This window comes from Stegodyphus dumicola, chromosome 8, assembly GCF_044657685.1.
Source record: "Stegodyphus dumicola isolate Sdum_Otavi_A_Nest chromosome 8, ASM4465768v1".
NCBI lineage: Eukaryota > Metazoa > Arthropoda > Arachnida > Araneae > Eresidae > Stegodyphus > Stegodyphus dumicola.
The window spans coordinates 153,819,664-153,845,847 of record NC_140775.1 but is presented as its reverse complement, the minus strand read 5'-3'; the positions used below and the strand labels follow the sequence as shown (position 1 = coordinate 153,845,847).

Genomic DNA, 26,184 nt, shown 5'->3' with positions numbered 1-26,184 from the left:
CAAATACGAGTTGTGATCTCTTATGAAATTATCCACATAGATAACTTGAGACAAATATTTCTTGTATTCTTTGCTCACTCGTTACCTGTTTAATTTATAAATTTTGAGAATTTTAACTGGAATATTTTGTCAGAAAACAGTTATTTTATTTATTTATTTACTTAATTTTAAATTCCTTCTTAGAAAATTCTTCATTATCAAATGGAGACGTCTTACAGAAGTTCAATAGGTTAGCAGTAGTTTAGAGTATTATTTTAAAAACTTATCAAAGCACCTACTGTATAATTCAGCCTAAATCTAGAGAATTAAGTTTTAGATTAATTAATTATTTTAACTTAATTAACTGACTATAACCAAAAATATAATGTTGCATCATTATCTTATCTACAATCATCAAAAATCTTAAGCTATTATCACTTTAATATTTTTTAATTCTTCAAACTTTTAATGTTAATAACTTTTAATGTTATTTTTTTTTATTCTTCAAACTTTTAATGTTAACACGAGGCCACTTGACTGCTACTCAGGGAATTTATGTTTTCTTTAGAATTTTTCTTAATTTTTTTTTTTTTTTTTTTTTTTTTTTTCTGGATTGATATGTTAATCCTTTTTATGATCTGATCATTCTGAAAAGGCATCCTTATGAAGTGTAAATTAACTGTTTAAAAATGATAACAAATGTCTCTTAAAGCACCTTACAAATTATCTAATCATCTTTGTTGCACAGAGAATAAAAACTGGATTTTGCAAGTAAAAATGCAGTATTAGCAATAAAATTATTTTTCACATAATTTTTAATTTATCAAAAGAGAAATTTCTTAATGGATTTGTAAATGCAATGTGCTTTGTTAGTTATGAAAAATGCATTTTAATTTTCTAGACATTTATTATGTGGCTGGAAGTAGCATACCATCTGATATGAACCGGACGTTTGGAAAATGTTTAGAAAAGTTTTCTGCAGAAGACTGGATGTCACTTGTCCAGAAGAATATCAAGGCTTTCAGTAATGCCTTATATTTCTTAAACTTATTTATGATCTTTTTCAAATGAACATTATTTTGCATATCAAGTTACATGTCCTTTAATATTTCAGGTCATGAAGTTCGAGAACTTGATATTGTAGTTTTCCAAGAAGTATTAGATAACATGGCCAAGGTAGATAGAATTCTTTCTCAGCCAAATGGCTCATTATTATTAGTTGGAAAAAATGGATCTGGTCGACGGCTAGCTGTGTCTGTTGTTGCTCATTCACATCAAATGCCAATCCTTTCTCCTAAACCTCATCTCAATTATGGAGTGAAACAATTTTGTAATGATTTAAAACAAGTATGTTTTGCCTGCTTTTTTTTTTTTTAATTAAATTGACATAGTATAAAATTGAAAATTTTGTGAAATATAGTTTTTGAACTGTATTCGAATTAAGCCTTTCTCCGTTTATTATCTTTTCATCCTAAACAAATGTAATGGCTTTATGTACACTATGTATTTTGAAAATGTCATGGCAAGGAAAACATTATTTTTTGAGCTCCTCATTCTTTTTATTTTCTTGTTTATTTATTTCAAGAAAAGGCTATGTCTTGTATGCTATAAACTTACTTTGACCTATTTTAGTTTTTTTCTTCCTGAGAACTATGATTTTGTCTGGCTTATGTTGGTTAAATAAATGGCTTTTGTTTGTTGTTAGTTTGGTCAAATGTGTTGTACATAATCTAAAATTTAAACACATGCTGGAAAATATTATTCTATTTTTAATAAATTTATTGTTGGGCAACAAGTTGTTTAATATTAAGATAATGAGAAATCTTGTTGCTTAACTTTTCATTAATATTTAATTGTTTCATTTTCTTTAAATGGGAAACCTTTAAGAGAATTCAATATTCTAAATCTTATGTAAATTCTTTCTTGAAAAATCATACCATCTGTAAGTAGCTTTTCAATATGAACATCTCGCCAGCAATTTTTCATCTAATGTAGGACAGAAATTTTCAGCTGATTTTATAATGATTTTTCACTTAATATGTAAAAAGGAAGGAAAAGTAATATGTAAACTGTTTGTACGTTTTTATATTTGCTTATGTTTTGTACAAACTTCTATGCTTAGGAAGTAAAATGCAACTTTATAAAGTGTTATATTTTATTACATCCTTAATAAAAATCAGAAATGAGTTATTTATAACTATATAGATAGTAATACTTAATGCTATACAAGGAATTTAATTTGATATAAATGAAGTAATTAATTTTTAAATACTAAATTTTTTTGCTGATAGCTAATCTATCTTCAATTTTAAAAAAATCTGATGGAGCACCACCGGAATTTCTTCTACAGGCTATTAAATATCCTTTTTAGAGCAGCAATAATTTTATGTTAAATATTGGTAGATAATTACAACAAACTAATATTAAATATTGTTAGATATTTGCAACAATAAATTTATAGTGTGAGGGTATAATTTTCGATAGGGTCATAGAAGAGTCCTTTAGTATTAATAGTATTAATAGGTTTAAGTTACACACGGACATTACATTTAACTTTAAGAAAAATTACAGAGCAAGAGTCTGGTACAACCTATCAAGTGGGACATTTGGCTTTTACTGAAGTACTTCTCTGGCTACTCACCAGAGGGCAGCCTTGTTGTCACAGTTAGTCCAACAGTTTATGTTAAAAGATTGATTACAATAGTAAATATTGTTAGATAATTATTGTAAGACTAACTCAGGGCTTAATTTCTAAAATTAGAAGTGCGGGAGCCCTAGGGTAGACCATCAGGAAAGGGGAACAATAAACAAATAAATAAAATGACTAATAAAATCATTCATAACTAAAAAATAAATGATTAATTATTAAAATAATAATTAAAATAATAAATTTGATTATAAAAATAATAATTAATGATTCAAATAATTAAAATTTAATAAAATCTAAAGAAATAAATTCAAATTAAATAAGTGATTTTTAATAAAATTTTATTGCTAAAAAGAAAATTTTCGAGATCAGATTTCAACTGAAATTTTTCACTTTCATAAAAGAAGTGCTGGAGCCTTCTTATTTAAAGCTAGGTGTGACCTGGTTAGAATTTTAATTTATCCCAAAAACTAAGATGTACCAGAGCCGGGCTTCGATGGGTTCTGCTGCAATTTAAGCTCTGGACTAACTACATATATAAACTGTTATTATATGCGTACTTAGATTTCGTTATTTGTCGAAAATGAACTTTTTATTAATTTGACTTTGCCAAAATATGAATATTTTCGTCATTTAAAATACTTTTGCAATTGGAAGTATATGACTAACAATTAGCCAAAAATTGCGAAAAAAGTAAAGGCCAGGTAATTACTTAGAAACCGAGTAGGTGGGTGTATTTATGTATAGATAAGTTTGCTATTTTTGAGTGCAGTAAAAAGAGGTGCACAATTAGATGTTATATCACTCCCATATATAAAATTTCAACGTTCTACAGTTAATCATTTTTAAGTTATGGGCGATACGTACATCACAAAAAAAAAAAAAAAACCTTTTTGTATCCATTTTTAAATCCATTTTAGAATACAATATGGAAGAAAAAATGAATGATTAAGGCTGTTATTTAAATTTGATATAATGTATTGTGGAAATTTTTAAAACGACTTCATCATTTTAGCACTCAAGTTTCTCAGTCAGTGTGGGAATTTAGAGGAAAAATGAAAGTTCTGAATTAAAATTATTTTTTTCACTTTCTCTCCAGTACTTTTTTACCCTAAAGAATTACCTGTTTGCATTTTTTAGGTTATGCAAATAAGTGGCATAGAAGGCAGAGATGTTTTATTTCTTTTGGAAGACTACCAGATTCTTAATGATGAGTTCTTAGAATTAATAGACAGTGTCCTTTCTTCAGGAGATGTACCAGGACTTTATTCTTCCCAAGAATTAGAACCTCTTCTAAATCCTCTAAAAGATTTAGCTGCCCAAGAAGGATTTCGAGGCTCTACTGCAGCCTTTTTTGCTCAGCGTATGTGTTTTTATGCATTAATAAGTTAAAGCTGTTATTTAACATTCATAGTCTTTATTAATAACTGAAAAACTGTTGTGTTGCATTTCTAAAGTATTTTCCAAAATAATTATAATGAATTAGTTACAAATTAATCAGCATTAATCTTTCAGGTGTTAGAAAATATCTTCATATAGCTTTAATTATGGATTTTACTGATTCAAAATTCGTATTCCATTGCAAGAGTAATCCTGCTTTGTATAAGTCATGCAATGTGTTGTGGTTAGATGAGTGGAGTCAAGAAAGCATGCAAAAGGTAACTTAAGCTTCTCATCAAGAAATTCATAACCTGTAAATATTTTATTTCAAATACGTTTTGGTAAAGCTTTATTTTCAAGAAAATCTGAAGAACATTTTAGAAATGTTTAAAAATGAAATAAAAGTATCTTAAATTGATTGGTGAATTTTATAGAAGTTTTTAATCTGTAAAAGCTTCAAATTCAGCAAATTTTTGTAAATTTTGAGAAATATATTTATAGGTTTTGAGCATAAGTTTAAGAAATATTAATTTTCCTAGGTGTTTCTTTTCTACTTAAAATACAATGTATAATTTTTTTTTCATTTCCTCTATGCGATTTTTTTAATCACAACTTTAGATTTTGGTATATTTTATAATTTTGAGATGTCTTATGTCATTAGGTTCCAAAGCTTCTTCTGTCTAGTAAAGATGATAAAAAGTCTGACCTTGATGAAGAATTTTATGAAAGTTTTGCTAAAATCCATCAGAAAAGTAATAAGAAAAATCGGTCACCTAGGAAATTCATTGCATTTATTCAAAATTATAAGAAAATTTTCTCAAGGAAATGTGCAGAAATTGAAATGCGGAAGAAACATCTTCAGGTAAACGTACTTTAAAGACTAGAAACTATTTGCAACATTAATTTCTTTTACATGTGATATGCACTGTTGATAAATATCTTTTTAGAGTGATTTTTTTAATAAATATCTTCCCCTCCCCTTAAAAATTCATTGTGTATGTTCACAACACTAATTTGAAAGGGAAAAAAAAGTTACTAAAGAGGGCATTCATTTAATTATTTCACTTATGCATTCTAACAGTTGTTGTCATGTATTTAAAATAAAATGGAAATATGTAAAGGATTTCTTTCATCATGCACCATGTTTTAAAGCAAATTATGCAATTGATCAGACAACAAATGATTCTCATTTTCATAGCATCCTTAAAATACCTGCTGTTATGTTGATTCTATTTCACTCTATTCTGCACAATATTTTACAAGGGAATACATTTTTATCATTATGTTTACATTAATTAAATTAAATCAGTTTTCCTTTTGTTTTTATAAAGCTATTTATGGGTGATATGAAAATATGAATAATAAGTTCATTGGTGAAAATTAGGCTGTTTTTCAGCTTGAAGTTTTTAAAAAAATATATTAAGCAAAGTTTTCCCCACCCCCCTCTTTCTTCGTATGTGTGTATGTGTAGTGTTATTAGCTTTCAAGGTGCAGGTATAGTTGAAATTAAGGTGCAGAAAACTTTATGTAATCACAAATATTATATTATTTCAACAAAATATTATATCAGAGACTGGATCAAGTCATTAAAGAAGTTAAATATTAATTTTAAGAAATGGTGATGCTTCAGATCATGATTTAAAACAGAAATAAAGTAAAGATTTTCCCATGAATTGTAACAAGGTCATGGTTAATCCCCTTGAATATTCTGATATCAAATACCAGGTGGATTTATGACTTGGAAAAGAAAAACATTTCTGATCCAATATTACAATTAAACACATTATAAATGTTATATGAACAATACTTTGAACCTGAATGGACTAGATGACTGAATGCATACTGATGGCTCTAAAATACGAGAAAACACTGGGGCTGGTGTATACAGTAAACTTTTTTCCCAATGTACTCCTGTGGAACCCTTCATGTCGAATTTTAATGCAGTCCTTGCAATCTCATTGGCTCTGGAAAACCTCAAGATAAAGATCGATTGTTTCTGTAAAGCAGTAATTCTGGTCATTGCTGAAGCAGCCACCTAGGCTGTAGTTATAAATCATGACACAGGTACCCAGACTATGTCAGAAATAAGACAAACCTTGAACTTTCCTTATAAACACAGCAAAACAATTGTTTTTCAATGGATTCCTTCACATGTAGGTATCAACAGAAATGAAAAGGCAGAATCACTAGCCAAGAGAAGAACACTTGTGCCACAAGACAGCAAACCACTTCCTCCAGAGTCACTTAAAAAGCATATTTTTGAGAAATTAATGGATACTCTTAAATCTGACCAGGCAGCAAAATCAACAGCAAATCCTGGGCTAACATTCAAGACACATGGGAAAAGTTAAAATTGGCATTCTTCCATCTAGTATATGCCAAATTTGCAATTCGGGCATCATGAATACAGAACATTTTCTTATATGCCCAGAACTAGATAAAGAATCTTAGAAACTAGGTAAGATAAGTAAACTATATTGAAATGCCAGAGCTTTCATAAACTCCTTGTAAACATCTCTTATGTTCTTTTCCTTGTTGTTTAAATTTTTAGCTTTTTACTTTTATTCCCATGTTCATTTCTTCTAATTCTTACTTTATACATGTTTGTTCTTTTTATTATTTATCATTATTCTTCTGTGATACTTGAGCTATTTTATATGTTTGGACTGATCTCTCCAATAAAGCCATATGTAACAAATAAAGGTTTTCTTATAAGCTAATAAGCAGTCATCAGACATTGTAGTTCAAAATATTCAATATTAACTATGGCCTTTATAGTTTTCATGAAAACAATTTAAAAAATTATTTATGCCATTCACCCTATTACATGAATGTAAGCCTAACATATTTATAAATTTCTTCTCATGTTCAGGACCCATTATCATTGCCATCTGCTAGTCATGCTGAAAAAAAAATTTATAGTTAATGATTAATTAAATGTTTTAAATTGTTAATTCTAAAATTTAAACATTTTGTTAAACATTGATCCACAGACAGTTGCCAATGCACATTTCTTTGTGTTTGCTTGTTATTACTTACTTACTTATTTTATTTTGCTCAGGAATGCATAGCTCAGGAATTCAGGAAAAAGCTTCTTTAGCAAGATTTCTGTTGTGTATCATATAGCTTTTATAGAAAAATCATTCTATCATGGAACTCTTGCATTCACCCAAATATTATTTTTTTATTATACTGGCATTCATTTTATCTTAAAAACAGAAGGCCCAGAATAGTCTTTTTATTGTTATTGAATTTAAATAAAATTTGAATATTTCTTGATTTAGCAGTCTGAAATGTACAGACTCATTATTTCATAAAAGCACAATATAATCACTGACTAAGTTAACTTCTTTCTACATTTAGCATTTTATTCAATGTTAACTTACTGTACATATGTGTCAAAACTATTATTGACTTAAATACATTTATATATATACAAGAAAGAGAAGTATGCCTGTACAAAGTTAAACATTGTTTGATCTTTGATAGATGTTTTTACTTCCTTCTACGAAGTAAAAAGTAAGTATTGTAATCGCGAAAAGTTTCAAGCAGCATATTTCAACAAAAATATCCATTTTGACCGCTATCGAATGCAATTTAACGATGTTTTTGCGTGATATCTGTACGTAAGGACAGAATAAAATTCTCTTTTCCTTCAAAAAAATTATAAAACTGCTTTAAAATGAATTCTGAAGAGAATTTTTCGTGGCGTCTGTCGAACATATGTACGTACGTCCGTATCTCGCATAACTCAAAAACGAGTAGCCTCAGAATGTTGAAATTTTGTATATAGGACTGCTGTAACATGTAGATGTGCACCTCGTATTTTGGTTGCAATCTGCCGCACCAAACGTATATAAATATATTTATATATACAGTCAAAAGTCGTTAATCCAGACTCGTTGGGACTTTGGAGATTCCGGATTATCGATTTTTCCGGATTATAGATCATCAGTTTAAATCTGGTAAGATGGCATGCAGAAATTATAAAATTAAAAATATGAAACCGTAATGTATGAAATAAAGAACAATTATGATCTAAAGGGTATCAAAATTTACAAAAAAAAAAAAAAAAAGCTTAATATTTATTTGTTTACTTTATTAAACATTTCTTTCAATGTAAGTTGTTTAATTTGCTTCGTTTCATGTGATAATACTTTCTCTTTAATTCTATTAAACAGACATAATTTCTTGTTTAGTTACAAAGTTCCGCTGTTCAAGTCCTATTATTGCTCTGTCGAGAATACCGACTAATTTCTCAATCGAAATTTTTTGGGTTTCAATAACCTCTGTCACTTTCTTCACTATCGGAAGCGAATTATAATGACGAGGAATTTGATTTAAATCATATCAAAGATGGAGTACATCGAGATGAAATACTACATTTAATAAGGAATTATAAGCCAAATAAAATGAAAACATCTGCCCTGAAGATAAGGATAGTGCTGACAGATCAACTTCCAATTCATTGCGCGGCGCTGTGGCGTTAAAGATAAACAAAGTTTAGATAAACAAATGTTAAAGTTTAGATAAACAAAGGATATACCTTTATCAATTTTTTGTAGCAATTCCACTTTTTGTTTAATGAACTTCGAAACATACTTTCGCTTTGTAGATCATTTACATATTAATAAATATCAGAAATTCTATTTAACATAATCGAAAGTTCAAGCTTACTTTTATAAAATTGCTCTAACAGTCTGCAAAAAATAATAAGCCGGGTCCAATTCGAAGATTAAGGAACAACGCAATCTGCAACATTAACTGAAATAGATAATTAAATAATTTTAGATTAGCTTATACCGTCCGTTATACATTAAACGCGCACTCGTAAACGTATTTTGCGCACGCGCACAAGCATGTTATCAGCCGTAAAGGCCTTACACGCATGCGTCAACGAGACACATGCGCAGAAAGTTTGAAGCTTTGAGGTCCGGATTATAGATCATTCCGGATTATGGGTGTCCGAATTAACGACTTTTTACTGTATATCCTTTAAAAAATAAGATACAGTATATTAATTTGTTAAAAAAATAGAACTGCTTCTTAAAAAAAAATCATCTTTTAATTGTCATTTTTAGGCTGGTGTATCAAAATTGAATGAAGCTCGCTCACTTGTTGATAAACTAAATTCAGAAGCAATGGAACAAAGTGCTCTTCTTGAAGAAAAACAGGCGGAAGCTGATGAAGCACTAAGACTTATCACAACCAGTATGTCTGTAAGTGTTAGATAATGAACAACATCTTTTTCATTTTTTAATGTATTTTGTGAGATAATAGTAAGCATTATTGACACTGCTCATGTTACTGAAAATGCATGAGTGTGATTTTTCAAAATTGTTTATTTCACTATTACAGTTATGTTGTGCTCTCTTTTTCTCTCACCTGGAGGTTTTACATATAATCTTTTAAGCTGCAACCATACATTCCTTTTCATTATTCACCATCATAATAAAATTTTCATATTTACTTAAGAAGGCATTATTTTTCATTCACACACAGTCCTATTAGCCGAAGTTGTTATGAAATATTTTTCCTACACTGTATTCAATCTCCGTATGGTGGATATTCTTATGAACTTAGCAAGTTATCTATAAATAGCATAATATAACCAGCATTATAAGAAGTTTTAATGTTACAAAACTGCTAGATATACTATTGATCTTTCATTCTTCAGTAATGTAATCATATAACATAACTGCCAGCTCTCTCAGTTTTTCATCACCGAATATCCCGGTTTTCAGTTTTTAGCCTTTACTAAGGAAAATATTTTCCAGCAATAAATGAAATTTATTGAATTAATTAGCTTAAATTAGGCAAATTCCATTCTCCCACCTCTAAGGCTGCTATCACGCATCCGTTTGTTTTGGAAGAACAACTGTTTGGAACAATTTTTCTGCTTTGTCACAACAGCCAATCACCACAGATCACTTTGGGGTTAATACAGGGTAAAATGGTTCTCCATTACAAATTCACACTTATGCTCCTCGAACCACTCCAACACAATTCAAGCCTTGTGACATGGGGCGTTGTCTTGCTGGAAGATTCCATTTCCAGTTGGGAAGACAGATGCCATGAAAAGGGTGCAACTGATCTCAAGTTATGTTCAGATGTCTGCAGCTTTCATGGGCTGTTCGACCACAACTAAGGATCCTAGAGCCGCCTATGAGAACATCTGCCGAAGCACAACATTTCCAACATCAGCCTGTGTATCACCCTCTGTACAGGCGGGGAGCAACTATTCATCTGGAAGACTTTGTACCCTGATATGTCCATGGTTCAGTCTCGATGTTCTACTGTAAACGTAGATGACAATGACACATGGTCAACAGAGGCACACGAGTGGGATGTCTGCTGCACAGTTCCATGTCCAGCAGTGTCCCCTGAACTATATATTCCAAAACATTTGCACTTGGGCCTGAACTGTACTAGGCTGTCAGTTGAGCCACTGTCTGTCGCCGATTTTACTATACGAAGTGGGACAGTCTCCGATGTCCTTTTTTCACTGATGATGCGTGGCCGTCCAACATTTTTGTGTCTACTTCTGGTTTCACCATCATTTATCCACTTTGCATAAATACTAATAATGGCAGATCGTGAACAACCTACCAGTCATGCAGTTTCAGAGATGCTTGTTCCAAGTATTCAGGCCATTACAATCTGCCTTCTATTAAATTCACTTAGATGAGCAGTCTTTCCCATCACTCACAAAAAAGTAAGAGCAAGAATGATTCCTTACCTTCTCTAGCAGCAGTTAAATACCATTTCTACTTAATCACTTCCCCTTCACATCATCCAGACGAATTCATTGAAAAATATGGGGATGGTCATAATATTTTTGCTCATCAGTGTATATTAAAGAGTACTTAAAAAATTGGAAGAGTACTGCCTTGGAAGAGTACTTAAAAAATGTTATTAAAATCATATGCATCATAAATAAAATGTGTAAAATTATCCAGAAATTTTGATTCTTTAAAATTTAAGATCTTGTAAAAAGTTGAATAAATTTTTAAAAAATCGTAAAATGAACAAATTAATGTATCAGACATGTTTCATGTCTAAAGACTTATCACAGAGGCAGGTATGTTTTTTTTGGGAGTGAGTGGGCACATGACTGGTTTTAGTCTAAATTTTCACTGGTACATGGTCTTGTTCTACACACACTGGACAATGATTTAGAAACCTTTGAGATTTTCATTTGAATGCATGCAAGGGATGAAGTATGCAAATTTTTTTTGTGATGTGCGGATTACACATGGTTAGAATGCTTGCATAAGTAAGGTGTAAGAGTGCTTTTCACGATGAAGTAAAATGGGAAAAATTACAGATCTTTCGTCATTTGAAAAGGGCTTATTGTTAGTGCCCGTTTAACAGGGGCCTCGATTTCAAAGACAGAAAATGTCATTGGGTTCTCAAAATCAGCCATATCAAAGGTTTTCAAAATTTTTTTGAAAACCTTTGATATGGCTCATCGGAATCTTTGATACAGAATCTGAACCCACAGTCCTCCTCTAGAAGACGTAACTGTGGGTCGAGCACAGTTTTCCAACAGAGTGATCGGCATCGTCTCCGACGAATTGTACGACAAAACTGGGACTGTACTGTGCTTCAACTGACATGGGTTGTCAGCCAAAGCGCTTTCCAACAGATTTCAGCTCGAACCATGCAAAGAGAATAGAAATGCATGGTCAGGTGCCTGTGAGAAAACCACTTATTTCTGCCCGACAAGCAAAAATTCATTTGCAGTGATGTCAGGAAAGTAGACACTGGACATTTGAGGATTGAAAACAGGTAATATGGTCAGATGACTGACGCTACACCTTATGCATTGATGCAAGATATCGAATTTGGCGAAACCCCCATAAAGCTATCTTGCCTTACTCGCACTGAGCAAGGGTCTGGTGGGAGTGTCATGATATGGGGCATGTTCTGTTGACATGGAATTGATGCCCTGGTGTTTCTGGAAGGGAAAAAAAAAGAGCCATGAGATACCTAAATATACTGGCAGATCAAGTGCACCCTGTAGTGTCGCATTTTTACACTGGTAGTGACGGATACTTCATAGCCAATAATGCAACTATACATAGTGCTAGTTCCTGAACATCAGTCTGATTTCCAACACCCTCCCTGGCCACCGCATAGCCATGATCTTAACCCCATTGAAACTGTGTGGGATATGGTGGAAAGACACATCCGAAAAAACTCTCCTTTTCCATCTAGTTTGCAAGATCTAAAAAGTTGCATAGCCAATGCATGGTATTCTCTGGACGTAAATTTCTACCAGAAGCATGTAGACTCGATGTCCAAATGAAGCAGAGCAGTTATGCAAAAGGTGGTCCAATAAAATATTGATCTTGGGTTTCTAATTCATTGGCCAGTGTGTGTATTAATATTGGAAAAATGGGTAGATTTAATTCATTTAAAAGAAAATGCACCAATTACAGCTCATGATAACCTACAATGTTGTTATTGCTGCAGATTGCCTTTTGATAAACCACTTTGTTAAATGAGTTTTTTTTAATGTGTCTTGTTTAATGAGACATTCTACTTATTAATTTACTATACCTTTTTTAATATATACTCGTAGAATACTGGAGAACAGAAAATTGAGTTGGAGAAATTGAAAACAAAGATAGAAGAAGAAAACATAAAATTATCTAAACGTAAGAAAGATATTGATTTAGAGTTGAAAGAAATAGAACCTATTGTTCAAGAAGGTAATTTTTAAATTTTATGTCTAAAATAAACATTCATTTGTAATAAATTATTTAAATGCATGTTAAATTTTTATAGTACTTTAGATTTATTAAGTATAAACCATTATATTCTTCCTGCACGTGATGAAGGTATAACATGAAACTAGTATGTTTTCTTTCCCATTTTTATGATAACTTCTATTAGGTGAAGTTGTTGTGGACAAAATAATTTTCTTCCATTTTAATAGCGTGCAAGATTTCAGTCTTAATTCCCTGAGTATATTTATTGTTTTTCTACCAATTATCATTTTATTTACCTATAGCTAAGTCTGCTGTTGGAAACATTAAATCAGAAGCTTTATCTGAAATACGATCCTTGCGAGCTCCTCCTGATGTAATTAGAGACATTCTTGAAGGAGTTTTACGTCTAATGGGTATTTTTGATACATCATGGGTTAGCATGAAAAGGTGACAGTAATTTTTGTTTTTCTATGTTAAAATGTATTATATGAGACATATTTATGTTTTATACATATATATATACAGTGGATGGACAAAAATATGGAAACACCTTGTGAAATGCATGTTTGAAAAGAAAGATTGATTTTAATGAAATATGTAGGTGGCGCTGGCGTTTTTGACTACTGACGCCACCTATACAACTTCGTAAATGTGCTAAACAGTTCAGTTGTTGTCGGAGTACTGTTATGTGAAGTTGTCATTGCATTATGTCAGAGTTAACAGACTTCGAACGTGGGCAGATTGTTGGAGCACGTATGGTAGGTGCTTCCGTAAGCAAGGTAGCCGAGGTGTTTAGTGTTTCAAGAGGTACTGTATCGAAGATTTATTCCGCATATTTGAAAAGTGGAAAAACATCATCTGCTAAATCACAGCGCGGACGAAAGTGTGTCCTGAGAGATCGTGACAGACGATCATTAAGGGCAATTGTGACGAAAAATAAGAAGACCACAGCTGCAAAAGTTACTGCTGAAATGAATGTTGTGTTACCGAACCCCGTGAGTACCAAAACAATTAGAAGGGAGCTTCATAAACAGGGAATTTCTGGCCATGCTGCAATTGAGAAGCCACTCATCAGTGATGCTAATGCCCGTAACAGGAAAAGGTGGTGTTTAAGTCATAAAAGCCTGGACTATAGAGCAGTGGAAGCGAGTAATATGGTCTGACGAGTCTTCTTTCACATTGTTTCCCACTTCTGGCCGAGTTTACTTCTGGAGAACGCCATCTCAAGCCTATAATACAGACTGCTTGTTGCCAAGACTGAAACATGGCGGGGGTTCTGTTATGGTTTGGGCAGCCATATCGTAGTTCTCTGCTAGCCCCATGATAACTGTATCAGGGCACATGACTGCCAAGACTCATGTGAACATTTTGGCCGATCAAGTTAATCCCATGGTACAAACTTTGTTCCCCGATGGTGATGGTGTCTTCCAAGACGACAAAGCCCCTGTTCACACAGCTCACATTGTCCAGGACTGGTTTTCTGAGCACGAGGATGAGTTGTCCCATCTCCCCTGGCCACCACAGTCACCAGACCTGAATATTATCGAACCTTTGTGGTCTACATTGGAACGGAAAGTGCGTTCTCGTTATCCACCGCCAACATTGTTATCTGAACTTGCCACCATTTTGCAGGAAGAATGGTATAATATTCCCATGGCAAACATACAGGAACTGTATTTATCCATTCCGAGAAGACTGCAAGCTGTTTTGGATGCCAACGGGTTTCCTACACCATATTAAGCAAAGAAACATGTTTTTTTAAAGGTGTTTCCATATTTTCGTCCAACCCCTGTATATATATATACATATGCCTCTCTTCTTTTTTTTTTTTTTTTCCAGTTTTCTGTCAAAAAGAGGTGTCAAAGAAGAAATTTTAGCTTTTGATGCACGCAATATATCCCCGGAAATTAGAGAAAGTGTTGAAAAATTATTGAAAAAAAATGCAGAATCATTTGATTCAAAGGTTAGCATTATTTTATTCAAAGCATTTTATGGTCAATTTATCAAACCTCATAGTTTTCCAAAACCTGATCAGTATGTTTAAACTATGAATCCATCTTTGATAGAAAAAATGTTTAGAAGACTTGTCATGCAAATTCGTATGCTGTATAAGTATTGTTACAAATTTTGTACACAGATAGATAATTTTAGTGAAATCATATATGACATTGTTGTATTTTTCTATATAATTTAACATAAAAAGCTTGAGAGAGACGATGCTTTGCTGGAAAAATAACTGGAAAAGTCTATTTAACATAGGGTAAATGAGTATCTCGCTAAATTTTCGGGATATCGCCAGGCTGACAATATTTTTGGCTACTAATTTTCGTTGCCAAATTTGGTGAGAAATCCCCAAATGTTGCCAAACTTTATGACATTTGGGTCTGGTCCCTGTATAACTGTAACGGATATTGTAAATTGAATAACTGCAACTGATTAATGTATCAGCAGCAACCGTATCCGGCCTTCATACACCTTCCAGTAATTTTGAGAAGCAGAAAGCACTAGAGATTTCTCGGTGTCCTGGTAAAAACTGTATAAGAACAGAGAGAGCATCAATTTCACACTTGTTAGTTCAGAGCTGGTTCTATAAAGAGTTAAAAGAAAAGTACAGCCGATTAGGACTTTAAGATCAGAGAAAGGACAATAGAGGGATTTCAGGCATCACTAACAAGGTCAGACTGCTCCTATCAGTGATGCCTGGAGTCCCTTATGTCGAACACATACAACAATATAGGCTATGTCTTCAAGAAATGAAGCAAGACATCTGGATTTTTTGCAGCCAGTTGGTAGTTTAGGCTCACCTTTGAATTTACTCTGAACAGTGGCACGCGTTTCATCTTTTTAAAGCTGGATTTATTATTTTTATGTTTTTTTTTTTTTTTTTTAAAGTTTTGAGTGTTTTTTTTTTTTTTTTTTTTCTCTCTCTATTTTTAATATGCCTGCTTTCATTATTTCGCACCATATTTAGCGAGACACATTGACAGTTAGCACACTCATCCGCGGACACGGCCTTAGAACTGTCGAGTGTAATTACGTCAATTTGTAATTGTTGTCATTAAGGCAAGGCATAAGTTATTTTATATAGGGTAAAAGAAATTATGAGCGCACCTAGAGAAAAATTCTTGGGAGCAAAATATAGAAAAAGCGCCAAAGATAGGGTCAAACAGGCAAAATAAATTGCAGCTGAGATGAAAAAAATTGCTTCAGGGAAGAGATGAATCGTCAACTTCCGATGCGTCATTGGAAGTTTCATCAACCTTCCGCAACTGCCGATGATGCTGAGATTCTACAAGATATTAATAGTATTTCTTGCAATCTGAATAACCAAGATAAAGAATCTTTATATATTATCCCTAAACAGTCTACAAGTATTTGAGAGAACAGCCGTCTCCATCGACCTCAAGCGAACAGGAGGATCTTGAAAGATAGTTCTCTTAATGCGAAATTAAAGTACGAGGCAGGAAATCTGCTACATGCTATGAAAAATTTTGAATTTACTATCAGCCTGACAATTTGAACTAATATATTCTTCCAGAACTCTATAAGGTATTTCTCCCGCCTTTTTAGCATGCCTTCGTGATATGGTGGTCTGCATGCTAGGCGCGTATTCCAGAGGTCCGTGATTCGATTCCTGGTGAAGGCGTTGCTCATTTTCCATATCTCCTGCTTCCAAATAACCTACTGTCTCTACAGTGGCACCCGAACTAAAAAAAGGGTATTGGATGATGATTCTCCACGCCAAGGATTTGGCGATTGGGTCCCCTAAAAAAAAACCTCAGTCTCCCTTTAAAAGGGGGAGTATATAAGGTATTTCTCCCGCCTTCTAAGCATGTCTTCGGGGTGTGGTGGTCTGCACGCTGAGCGCGTATTCCAGAGGTGCGTGGTTCGATTCCCGGCGAAGGCTTTGCTCATTTTTCATATGCCCGGCTTCCAAATAACCTAATATCTCAACAACTCAGTCGAATAAATACTGACATTCGAGAGAAAGATATTATTCTTGCACGTTCCGGCGTACTAATGGAAAGTCTGGTCAAAACCTTTGCAAAAAAAAAAAAAAAAAGGACAGAAAATACTATGGAGTATTGGATGAAGGGGTCTAAAGCAGTAGCCGAAAAAACTGAAATTGAGCCTATTCTGAGAAATAACAAATTCTAAAATACAAAAGCAGTTTGATGAATTGTGCAAGAACGAATAACGAACGCTTAAACATGCTCAGTTATTTTCTGAGGCAATAAAGATTGCATTTGATCGAATCTTATCAGAAATTAAAACGATATGAGCCAATTTCTCTTAAAAATCCTCCTCAGAGCATACCTGCCTTTATGTTTAGTGCCTAATGGTTGAAACCGTAATACATAAATAAATAAATAGCCTCATAGTAGTTAAGATCGCTGAACACTGGTAGTTCAGCCTGGCTGGGTTTAAAACCCAGGCGAGAGTTTTGAGGGTTTTCCCCACGTATACGTGAATATGAACCAGTTCCCTTAAAATGTTCTCCATGAAGGCATCTCTCTAGACAGATATCCCTCATTGCTTTGTCATATTCAAATAATGTATCCTAAACTAACCTGTTTGCAATTAATTAAGGAGTGGTGAGGATCTTATGGAGTGGTTGATCCCCCTAGAGCGGAAAAACGAATATTGGCAAGGACTGCAGGATTAGAAATACTCGTGTCTGAATCCGAAGGTAAGCTCATTGGAGAGGCACCCAGGTTTTTTATTATGTAACTTTTTGTATACATCTTTGCTTTTTAACAAAAAAGGCTGAAAAAGAATTTCTTGCATAAAATTAATTTTACACTTTATCTCACACTCTCCTCTAATTCTATATTATTAAAAAGTTAACACTTCTTAAAGAAACTTGAAAGACAATGGGAGACAGCGGTAGTAGTTTTTCTGTTGGTCCCGCCTTGGAAAAAAACCAAGATCCCGCGCTGGTGTGAGCCATGATTCATTTCTCATGGACAAAGAATGTGTCCACATCTGAAGTTGACAGCCAAATTGTGGAAGTTTATGGTGAAGAAGCAATGAGCAGACACCATGTAGTGAAATAGTATCACTGTTTTCAATCGGGGAAAGAGATTTTGGAAAACCACAACAGGACAACGAGCAGCCTACCAAGTCCTTGCGACAAAAATCAACATAGTACGAGTTGAAGAAATGATTAAAAATGATAACGGGTAACTGTGTCTGCAATAGCGATAGATCTGGAACTGAGCTATTGTATTGTGCAGCGCGTCGTTTCTGATATGTTGCGATATTCGAACATTTGCGCCCTCTGCATATCATATGTGTTATTCAGGGTCAGTGCTGGTGCAACTGGTGCGACAGCTCGGGCAGCAGAATTTAGGAGCAGCGAAAATTTTAGAACAAAATAAAGCATCGAGCAACAAAGTTTTCAGAATTTAAGGCATATACTGATCAGCAGAATTTAGGTCTTGCAAAAATTGCACCAGGAGGTAAAATACCTAGAGCTAGCCCTTGTGTTATTCGAAGAGCACAAAGCCACACGAATGATGTGCACTGTAATATTGTAGCGAAAATTCCTCTTTTCGACCAAGCTCCTCATAACTTAGCGGTGAAGATGCAGGACTCGAAACCCGAAGGTCCCGGGTTCGAAATCCATCAACGACAAGGTGCCTGATAATTGGTTTTTATGTAAATTTCCTTCTTGTTAATGTTATTACTTCTTATTCTCTCAGAACATTTCAAGTCTGCAATGTTCTAGCATGTTCACCAGCTATATATAAGTAGTTCTTCATTCAGTTTGAGTGAAAAGTCTTGAGTTTAGACTTGAGTACTTGCCTGCTCATTTGTACAATCCCTTCATCTACGCGACAATATTTCTTCACCGTTATCATTCTGACAACCAGCACTTCATTGATCACATCCTTACTGGAAACAAAGGTTCGCTCGATAATTTCATTCCCACAACAAAAAAAACAGAAAAGAAAAAAAAAAAGAGAGAGAGAGAGACTGTGGAGTAGAAACACGCTCGATCACCTATGAAAAAGAAGTTTAAGATTATATCCTCTGCCGGTAAAATTATGGCCACGATATTCTGGGATTCATGTAGTGTTCTCCTGATCTGTAACGTGGCCATACTGTTACTGCCAATCATTACTGTGCCAAGGTTATGTAAATCCATCCAACACAAAAACCCTCGCATGTTCAATGATGGTGTCATTCTCCTGCATGACAATGCCAGGCCCCATGCTGCTCAACAGTTACTTCAAAAGTTCAAGTGGTAAGTGTAAACCCATTTCCCCCTACAGCCCAGGCAAAACTGAAGAAACACTTATCTAGAACAAGGTTGTCTTCACACAATGATGTGAAATTAGCTGCCGAGAACTGCTTCAATGTGTGGAGGTACAATAGACTGGGCTAAAGAAGTTGATTCAGATAAATGCTTAAATAGATATGGTGATGATATGGAAAAGTGGTTGGCAAGTAGGAAGGCACGCCTTTCAATTTCATTTTATATTTTCGGTTTATCATTAGTAGACAATTTTTATTACCTTTTTTTTTTTTTTTTTTTTTTTCGGATTCATCCTCGTATTATAGAAACCATTTAGTATATTTTAAAGTTTCTGCAAACTGTTGTAAGAGATATTGAATAAAGTTCTTTTTTGTTCACAGTGAGTGTTTTGCATATATTTTCAGAATGCGAAAAGAGCTTCAGCTGCTGCTGCACCACTAGCATCCTGGGTAAAAGCAAATGTTATATATTCACGAGTTTTGGAAAAAATCAAGCCGTTAGAAAAGGAACAAGCAAAGCTTAAACAGTATGTGACCAGTTTTGATTACTGCAAAAGAAAAAAAAATGAATAATGATAATTAAGTAGTAATTATTTTCATTTTTTCGTACTATTGTTCATATTTTATGCAACAAAAATTAGTTTTTGTTGCGCAATCTTTTTATTTAAAATTTGTTATTTTATTGTTTTTTTATTTGTATAATATAATATAATATATTTTATTTGTATATATAATATAATAATAATTTGTATAATATAGTATAATAATAGTTTTATTTTATATTAGTATAATTTTTCATTGATAAATTGTTAAAAAATTGTAGATTTTATGAAAACCTTATAAAACTCTTGCAGCTGTAAAGTGTTAAAATAAATTCAAAATTAAAAGGTAATTGTAAAAATTATATTAATTCAACAAAAACTAATTAAATTTCACAGAGTATAGTCATTTATGGTAATTTTATGCTACTGAACACAAAACTTATTGTTGCATGGGTATTTGTGAACAAAATTTGCAGAATGCAGGCAGATTAAAAAAAGAAAACCATGTCCAACATTGTGCTGATGTCTTATATAAATTCTATGGGGATTTGTAAAATAAGCTGGAGGTAAATGGTTTCCCCGAGCAGACGTGTTTACAGATGAAGCTACTTTTCATGTTTCTGGTAAAGCTAATCACAATAATTTACGGTCTTGGGGCACAGAAAATCCAGATGGTGCAATGGAACATGAATATGATGCTCCAAAAGGTGAACATTTACTCTGCCATTTGCAGCAGTTGTGTTTCTGATCCCTTTTTCTTCGTGTAAAAATCAATTAATGGATACATTAACCAAGATAAGCAATCAAAGTGGTTGTTGCCTTAGTTGGAGGAAGCGATTCCAGGCTTCATTCTGCAGCAAAAAGGTGCTCCAGAATCGTTTTTGTGTATGAAATAACGCAATGAGCCTTTCAGACAAGAAAGTGGTTAGAGACTCTGACTGCCGTAACGAAGGGCCTGGGTTTGAATCCCAGAGAAGGCATAGATGTAAATTGTCTGTCCCTTCATAGGAGGCAATGGAGGCCCATCTATCAGGTGCCTACATAATGAAGTGCCTGCTTCTGGCCTTAGTATTGGCCAACGCCTTTAATAGCTAGTGCCTGCCATTAATAATAAAAATAAATTAAAATAAAAAAAGGGAATGAAGGTAGGAATATTTATGTCTATTTCTGTTACTATGAAAAGGCTTATTACTAATTTTAAATCTTTAAAAACCGAATTATCTAAATCTGAATCTCTAATGACTGGAAAATTTTACACTCCCCTCCTTTGCTGCGTTTACCTAAGTGCTTTCTTTTAAAATTTTATACTTTATGTATTTATTTAGCTATACATTTTCACAGCCATCTAAAAAAAAAAATCCAACAATTTTTTATGAGACTGCATCAAAGTTTGAATTCTTGTTTTCAGTAATTTGGCTGCAACAGAAAAGCGAATAACAAAACTCAGTTCTGCTCTTGTGGATGTAGAAGAAGAAGTATCTGTATTACGTGATAGGCTGAATAAATTTACTAAAGAAGCTGCTCAGATTGAAATTAATTTAAAAAAAGCTAATGAGACAATAGCTTCTGCTGAAACTTTAGTCAGCAAACTTGATGATGAATATCAAAGGTGGACACTACAGGTAAATTTTAGAATAAATATTTCACTTTCAAAGTAAAATAGACTTACCTTCACTTTATGAAAGATCTGTCTTTGTTTATTTTATAATTATTGTATAACTATTATATTATTGTTAATTCATGTAACTGAATGTCTTATTCAATTAAAGAAGTGCTTTTTATATATATTTATGTGCTTGTAAATGAATGTAAATGTTACTCGCAAGGGGTTTTAAATTTGTCAGCCTTTTCAACTACCAGTAATTTGGTAAAACTGCCAAATAAAACCGATTTACTGATATTTTCATCCCAAAAATTAGTTGCAAATATGAGAAATAATGCCAAAATTGGTAGTTCATTCAAAATTTGCCAGGCATTATAAGAAATGTTTGAAAATAAATTCTATTCTGAACGTAAAATATAAAAGTATGTAAGAATTATATAAAAAAATAATTTGTAATATGTTGACAAATTATTTATGTATCTATTTGCATAGGTTTTAGCCAAAAAAAAGTTGAAAAAATTCACTTATATGTATAGTTAAATATTTTCATTTATTCATTTCATTTATAAACAAATAAGCAAAAAATTAAGAAAATTGTCTGAACTGTCATCTCTCTCTCTCTTTTTTTTTTTTTTTTTTTTTTTTGGGGGGGGGGGGTACAAAGTAAGCTAAAACTGAGAAAACTCTCTCTTGGGTACTATATTTGTTCTTGCAGTCATCAGGAAATCATTTGCTATTTTAATAGATTTTCACTTTCATTATTCTTGCTGCAAATAAGCCAATTCTTTTGTGAAAACTTGTTTTATTTATTTATTTATGTATCAGTTTCCTCATGGTATGCAACAGTTCTGACCTTTATTAGGAACTGAAGTGTTTCCTTCATTGATAGCTTCATTGATATATTGATGTGGAACAAGAAAATTGTAGAAATTGATATCATGTGATTTTTTTATATTTCATTAGCATCTATTTTGTTCTTATGTATGAATTTAGTCCATTTTACAGCTTCTTCATAATTGTAGCTTTTCTCAATTTATTAAAAATTCTGTTACCTTTTTCATACCAATTTTTGAGATCAGTATTCAAAAAGATATCACATAACATCAAAATAAATATTTCATCTTTTTTTATATAATGTTTCAAAGCAGTATTAGCTCCGTTACTTAAAACTGTGAGTTCATTCTTTCCCACAGAAGTTAAAATGGAAAGCATTAAAAATAATGTTTCACTTTTCACTTCTGATGGAAAATTTTTGAATGATGCTTTCATTTATATATAAAGAAACAGGTTTTTTAAATACTTTTAGGAACCCAAAAATATAGCAAACTAACTAGGGTAATGCATATTTTACAAAATCTTTTGTAATCTTATCTTAGTTATAAAACATTTTATATATTTAATCAACTTATCATGAAAATGTAGTTTCTCACAGGGCAAAAATACTACAAATTATATATTATTTTCTGTGCATTAATTTTCACACTTTTATGTTTTTATAATAAAGCTAATTTTATTTTCTTTAAGTGAATGTTTAGCCAGTTTCCTTAAGAAATCTTCATAAAGACATCCCTCTCCTTAGGCATGTATTCCTTGTGTGCTTTGCCACATTCAAATAACCTAACTTAATTTATTTTTTAATATACAAATAGAGTAATGTATCAGTTCTAGTCATTTCCAAGAGAAGTCAAGCTTTAAAAAGAAACAGAACATTTCTAAACAGTATCTAAGTGCATAAGATCATAATCCGACATATTAAAAATATTGTAGAAAATACCTGATTAATATTTAATATTTTTCTTATTTCAAAAGAGTTGGTTTTATGACCAGAAAAATTTCAAGACTATTGAAAACGATATTTTTTTAACATTTAAATTTTAAAATAGTGGGCATTTAATGACCCAAAATATAAATAAAATTTGAAAAATTTTTTAAATCGTATATTTTATCAGATATTTAGAATAAACTTCATGTAGAATTTTATTTTCCAGTTTACTTGGTTAGAGCCATTTTAAGCTTCTAGCAGATCCTAGACAAAATTTAAATTGGGGCCACAGAATCTTAAATAATGTCACTTAAAATTTTTATTTTTAATAGAGAATATAAATGCTATACAATTATAATGGTATAATAAATTAGTTTTTTAGAAATTCACATAATGTGCAAGTATATACCTTATTTTATTTTAAGAAAGCCTGCATCTCTTCTGATTAGATTCTGCATTGAAAACTGCAGGAAAGAAATTTCGTAATGAAATGATAAACTCAACATAATTTTATTATGCTGATATCAAGCTAATTATATAGCTTCTATAAAAATATGGTTTGTTTTTCTTTATATTTTATTTCCGTAGATGATTATAATTCAATTTTTTTATTATTATTATTATTATTATTATTATTATTTCAGCTACAGGAAATTGATCAACAGTTAAATGAATTACCTCTGAAAGCCCTTCTAGCTGCTGCTTTCATTACTTATTTATGTGGAGAGCCTGAAGATAAGCGTTCCTCTGTTGTATTAACGTGGTGCAATGAATTTGGAGTGGATAAATTTTCTTTGGATCAAACATTGAGCACAGAACGTGAACAATTGATTTGGAGAAATGAAGGCTTGCCTTCAGATGCTCTGTCTATTGAAAATGCTATTTGTATTTTGCAGGTAAAATGTGTATTTTAATATACTGTTAACGTATGTACGGGCTTATAATGAATTGAATGCACACAGAACCGATGATAGCTTACATTTATTTTCCCAAAAGGAGAAACTTCACAGTTCTTGAACCTATCTCACACAGAAGTATTCATACAGCCTTCTTAGTCATTTAGAGCACAATTAGTAGTTACCACTTCCATATACTAAGAATGCTTAACAGAAGGCAATGCAAAACGAAAGCTTGCATGATGATCTCTCAATACTCTGAACTAAAACTGAAAGCTGTAAAATACTTTAGGTATTGGATCTTGGATGGCGTTCAGGCTTCTAAACTTATCAGCTTTTAACTGTAACTGGAGAAAGCTCTTGGCATTTGGCAGTAATTGAAAAATAAGCGCATAAGCACCACCGAAATCGGTGAAAACTCTGTACGAGCTGGGATGTGATTTAGTTTTGACTAAAGAACACCTATGTAAAGAAGGAAAGCTTCCATAGACGAAATGTAAAAAACCAGTTTGACTACTGCGCCGTTATATCGCCGAGGTACGAATTCTCGTTGCCAAATCGCCAGGTGTACAAGAAACAAAACTTTTCGCAATAACTTTAATTCGGAATTTCATAGAATTTGTTCTAGGCTGGATCTGCTTTGACACAGGTTCACCAGCTGTTTCATGCATACGCACAAAAGTATTAAGGCTGAGTGGATAGCCCTTGTAAAGTAAACTTATTAAAGTATCCCCCCCCTCTGCAGTCTGACCGAGCCCCCTTGCTTTGGTGAAGCTTTCGTTCTTAACATACATATTCTTTGGTCTTGACTGACAGAAATGAAAATTACGGTATCCTGGCAGCATCTAGTGGCATGAATTAGTATGAAAAGCATAAAATGGAGGAAAAAGTTTAATTTTTCAAATTTCACAATAATGGGGCATAGGAAAAAATACATAATGTGAAGTCATGAATATTACTAATCTTGAACTTCAAGTTGAAAGAAGTAAACAATAGAGAAAGCACAAAATGCAATGAAAATGATCAATATGCTATTCAAGAATACAAAATGCTAATACATTATCTATGACCCCAATTATTAACTAATATGTCACATTGTGGTGAAATATTCATGGTCTTTTGAATGCATGTTATACCATAGGATCATAGTCTGCAAGTTTAACAATGTGGTCATAGGTTGAAGACATGCTTTCCTGAAAACATTATGCAAGCTGGAAAGAATAAAATCTTGTGCATGCTGCATTTTCAGATTTCATGTAATTTCTGGTTCCTTTCTGATAAAACCATGGTGCATTTGTGATGGTTCTTAAAACCTTATTCTAAATACCACTAGTTTTTGGCGTGAAATATAAAATATTTTTGACACGAAGGTCTAATTTGGATTATTTCCCAACGAAATAGCCATAAAGGTTGCATTAGCCTTGTTTAGTACATAGATCACCTGTTCTTTAATTTTTTTTTAAAATTCAGTTGTGTATTTAATATGATGCCTAAATATTTAGTTGAATTTACTATTGGGGTAATTAATTATTCATTCGTATAATTAGGATAAACGCAAGGTTTTTCTTATAGCATCTAAATAAAATGACAGCATTTGCTTGCATTTAGTTTGATTTTTCATAGTTCGCACCAGTGTGCTACAGTATTATGGCTGAATGGTAGGTTATCAATGGCGTGTTGCAGCCTAATTGATTTCGTCATCAGGATAGTATCATCAGCAGTTTAGTGGTTCTGGCATATCGTTTACAAATATGTAAGACATCATGGTTCTGGTATATAGTTTATAAATGTGTTAAACAAGGTCGGCGCTTAAACCGAACCTTGAGGTACGACCACATAAGTGAATTTCTTGTTTGAGAGTTACCACCTCTTGAAAGTTCTACTTTTCAGATAATACTTCAGTAATTTGAGCATCCTGAGAGGCAATGTGATTGCTACAAGTTTATAAATCAGTCGTTGATGCTAAATTTTATCAAATGCCTTTTCCATTGTAAGGATCCTAAGTTTTACTAACGTTTATTTTATTTTAAATCTTTACTATCACTTCTTATTTTCTACTTCCGGCCAGAATTAAAAGCTTTAACTTATTTATGCAAATTTGTCTTGCTAACGCCAAGTACTTAAGTTGTGGCTTTTTGTCAAGCAAGAGAGAGGAAGGAGCTATTAGAAGCAGGCCGCTTGCCATAGCAGTTTTACTCGGTTGCTGGTTGCCTTCAAGGCCAGAGGTTTAATCCTCTTGATAATTTTAAACATATCGTAGTGTTAGCAGTTCTCTGTATTACATACGGCTTTTTGTTAATATAGGCCAATCTTGGAGTTAGGCACTTGTTTGATTAATCCAAAGTTAGTTTAATTAGAGTTTAGTTAATATTTTTATATTCTTACGTTCAGACCACA

At 32.6% G+C, this 26,184-nt stretch overlaps 1 protein-coding gene across 1 annotated transcript in view; it reads left to right on the top strand.

The window, feature by feature from the left end:
* btv (dynein cytoplasmic heavy chain beethoven) overlaps nucleotides 1–26,184 on the top strand; it is a 256,105-nt gene that overhangs the window by 166,904 nt on the left and 63,017 nt on the right. Inside the window, exons 44-55 of the mRNA XM_085822605.1 lie at nucleotides 881–1,003; nucleotides 1,094–1,326; nucleotides 3,767–3,989; nucleotides 4,142–4,284; nucleotides 4,668–4,868; nucleotides 9,088–9,225; nucleotides 12,594–12,723; nucleotides 13,026–13,170; nucleotides 14,563–14,686; nucleotides 19,390–19,511; nucleotides 20,935–21,148; nucleotides 23,536–23,787. Of these exons, the coding sequence (XP_085678731.1) occupies nucleotides 881–1,003; nucleotides 1,094–1,326; nucleotides 3,767–3,989; nucleotides 4,142–4,284; nucleotides 4,668–4,868; nucleotides 9,088–9,225; nucleotides 12,594–12,723; nucleotides 13,026–13,170; nucleotides 14,563–14,686; nucleotides 19,390–19,511; nucleotides 20,935–21,148; nucleotides 23,536–23,787 (2,048 nt within the window). The remainder of the gene's footprint in view (nucleotides 1–880; nucleotides 1,004–1,093; nucleotides 1,327–3,766; nucleotides 3,990–4,141; nucleotides 4,285–4,667; nucleotides 4,869–9,087; nucleotides 9,226–12,593; nucleotides 12,724–13,025; nucleotides 13,171–14,562; nucleotides 14,687–19,389; nucleotides 19,512–20,934; nucleotides 21,149–23,535; nucleotides 23,788–26,184) is intronic.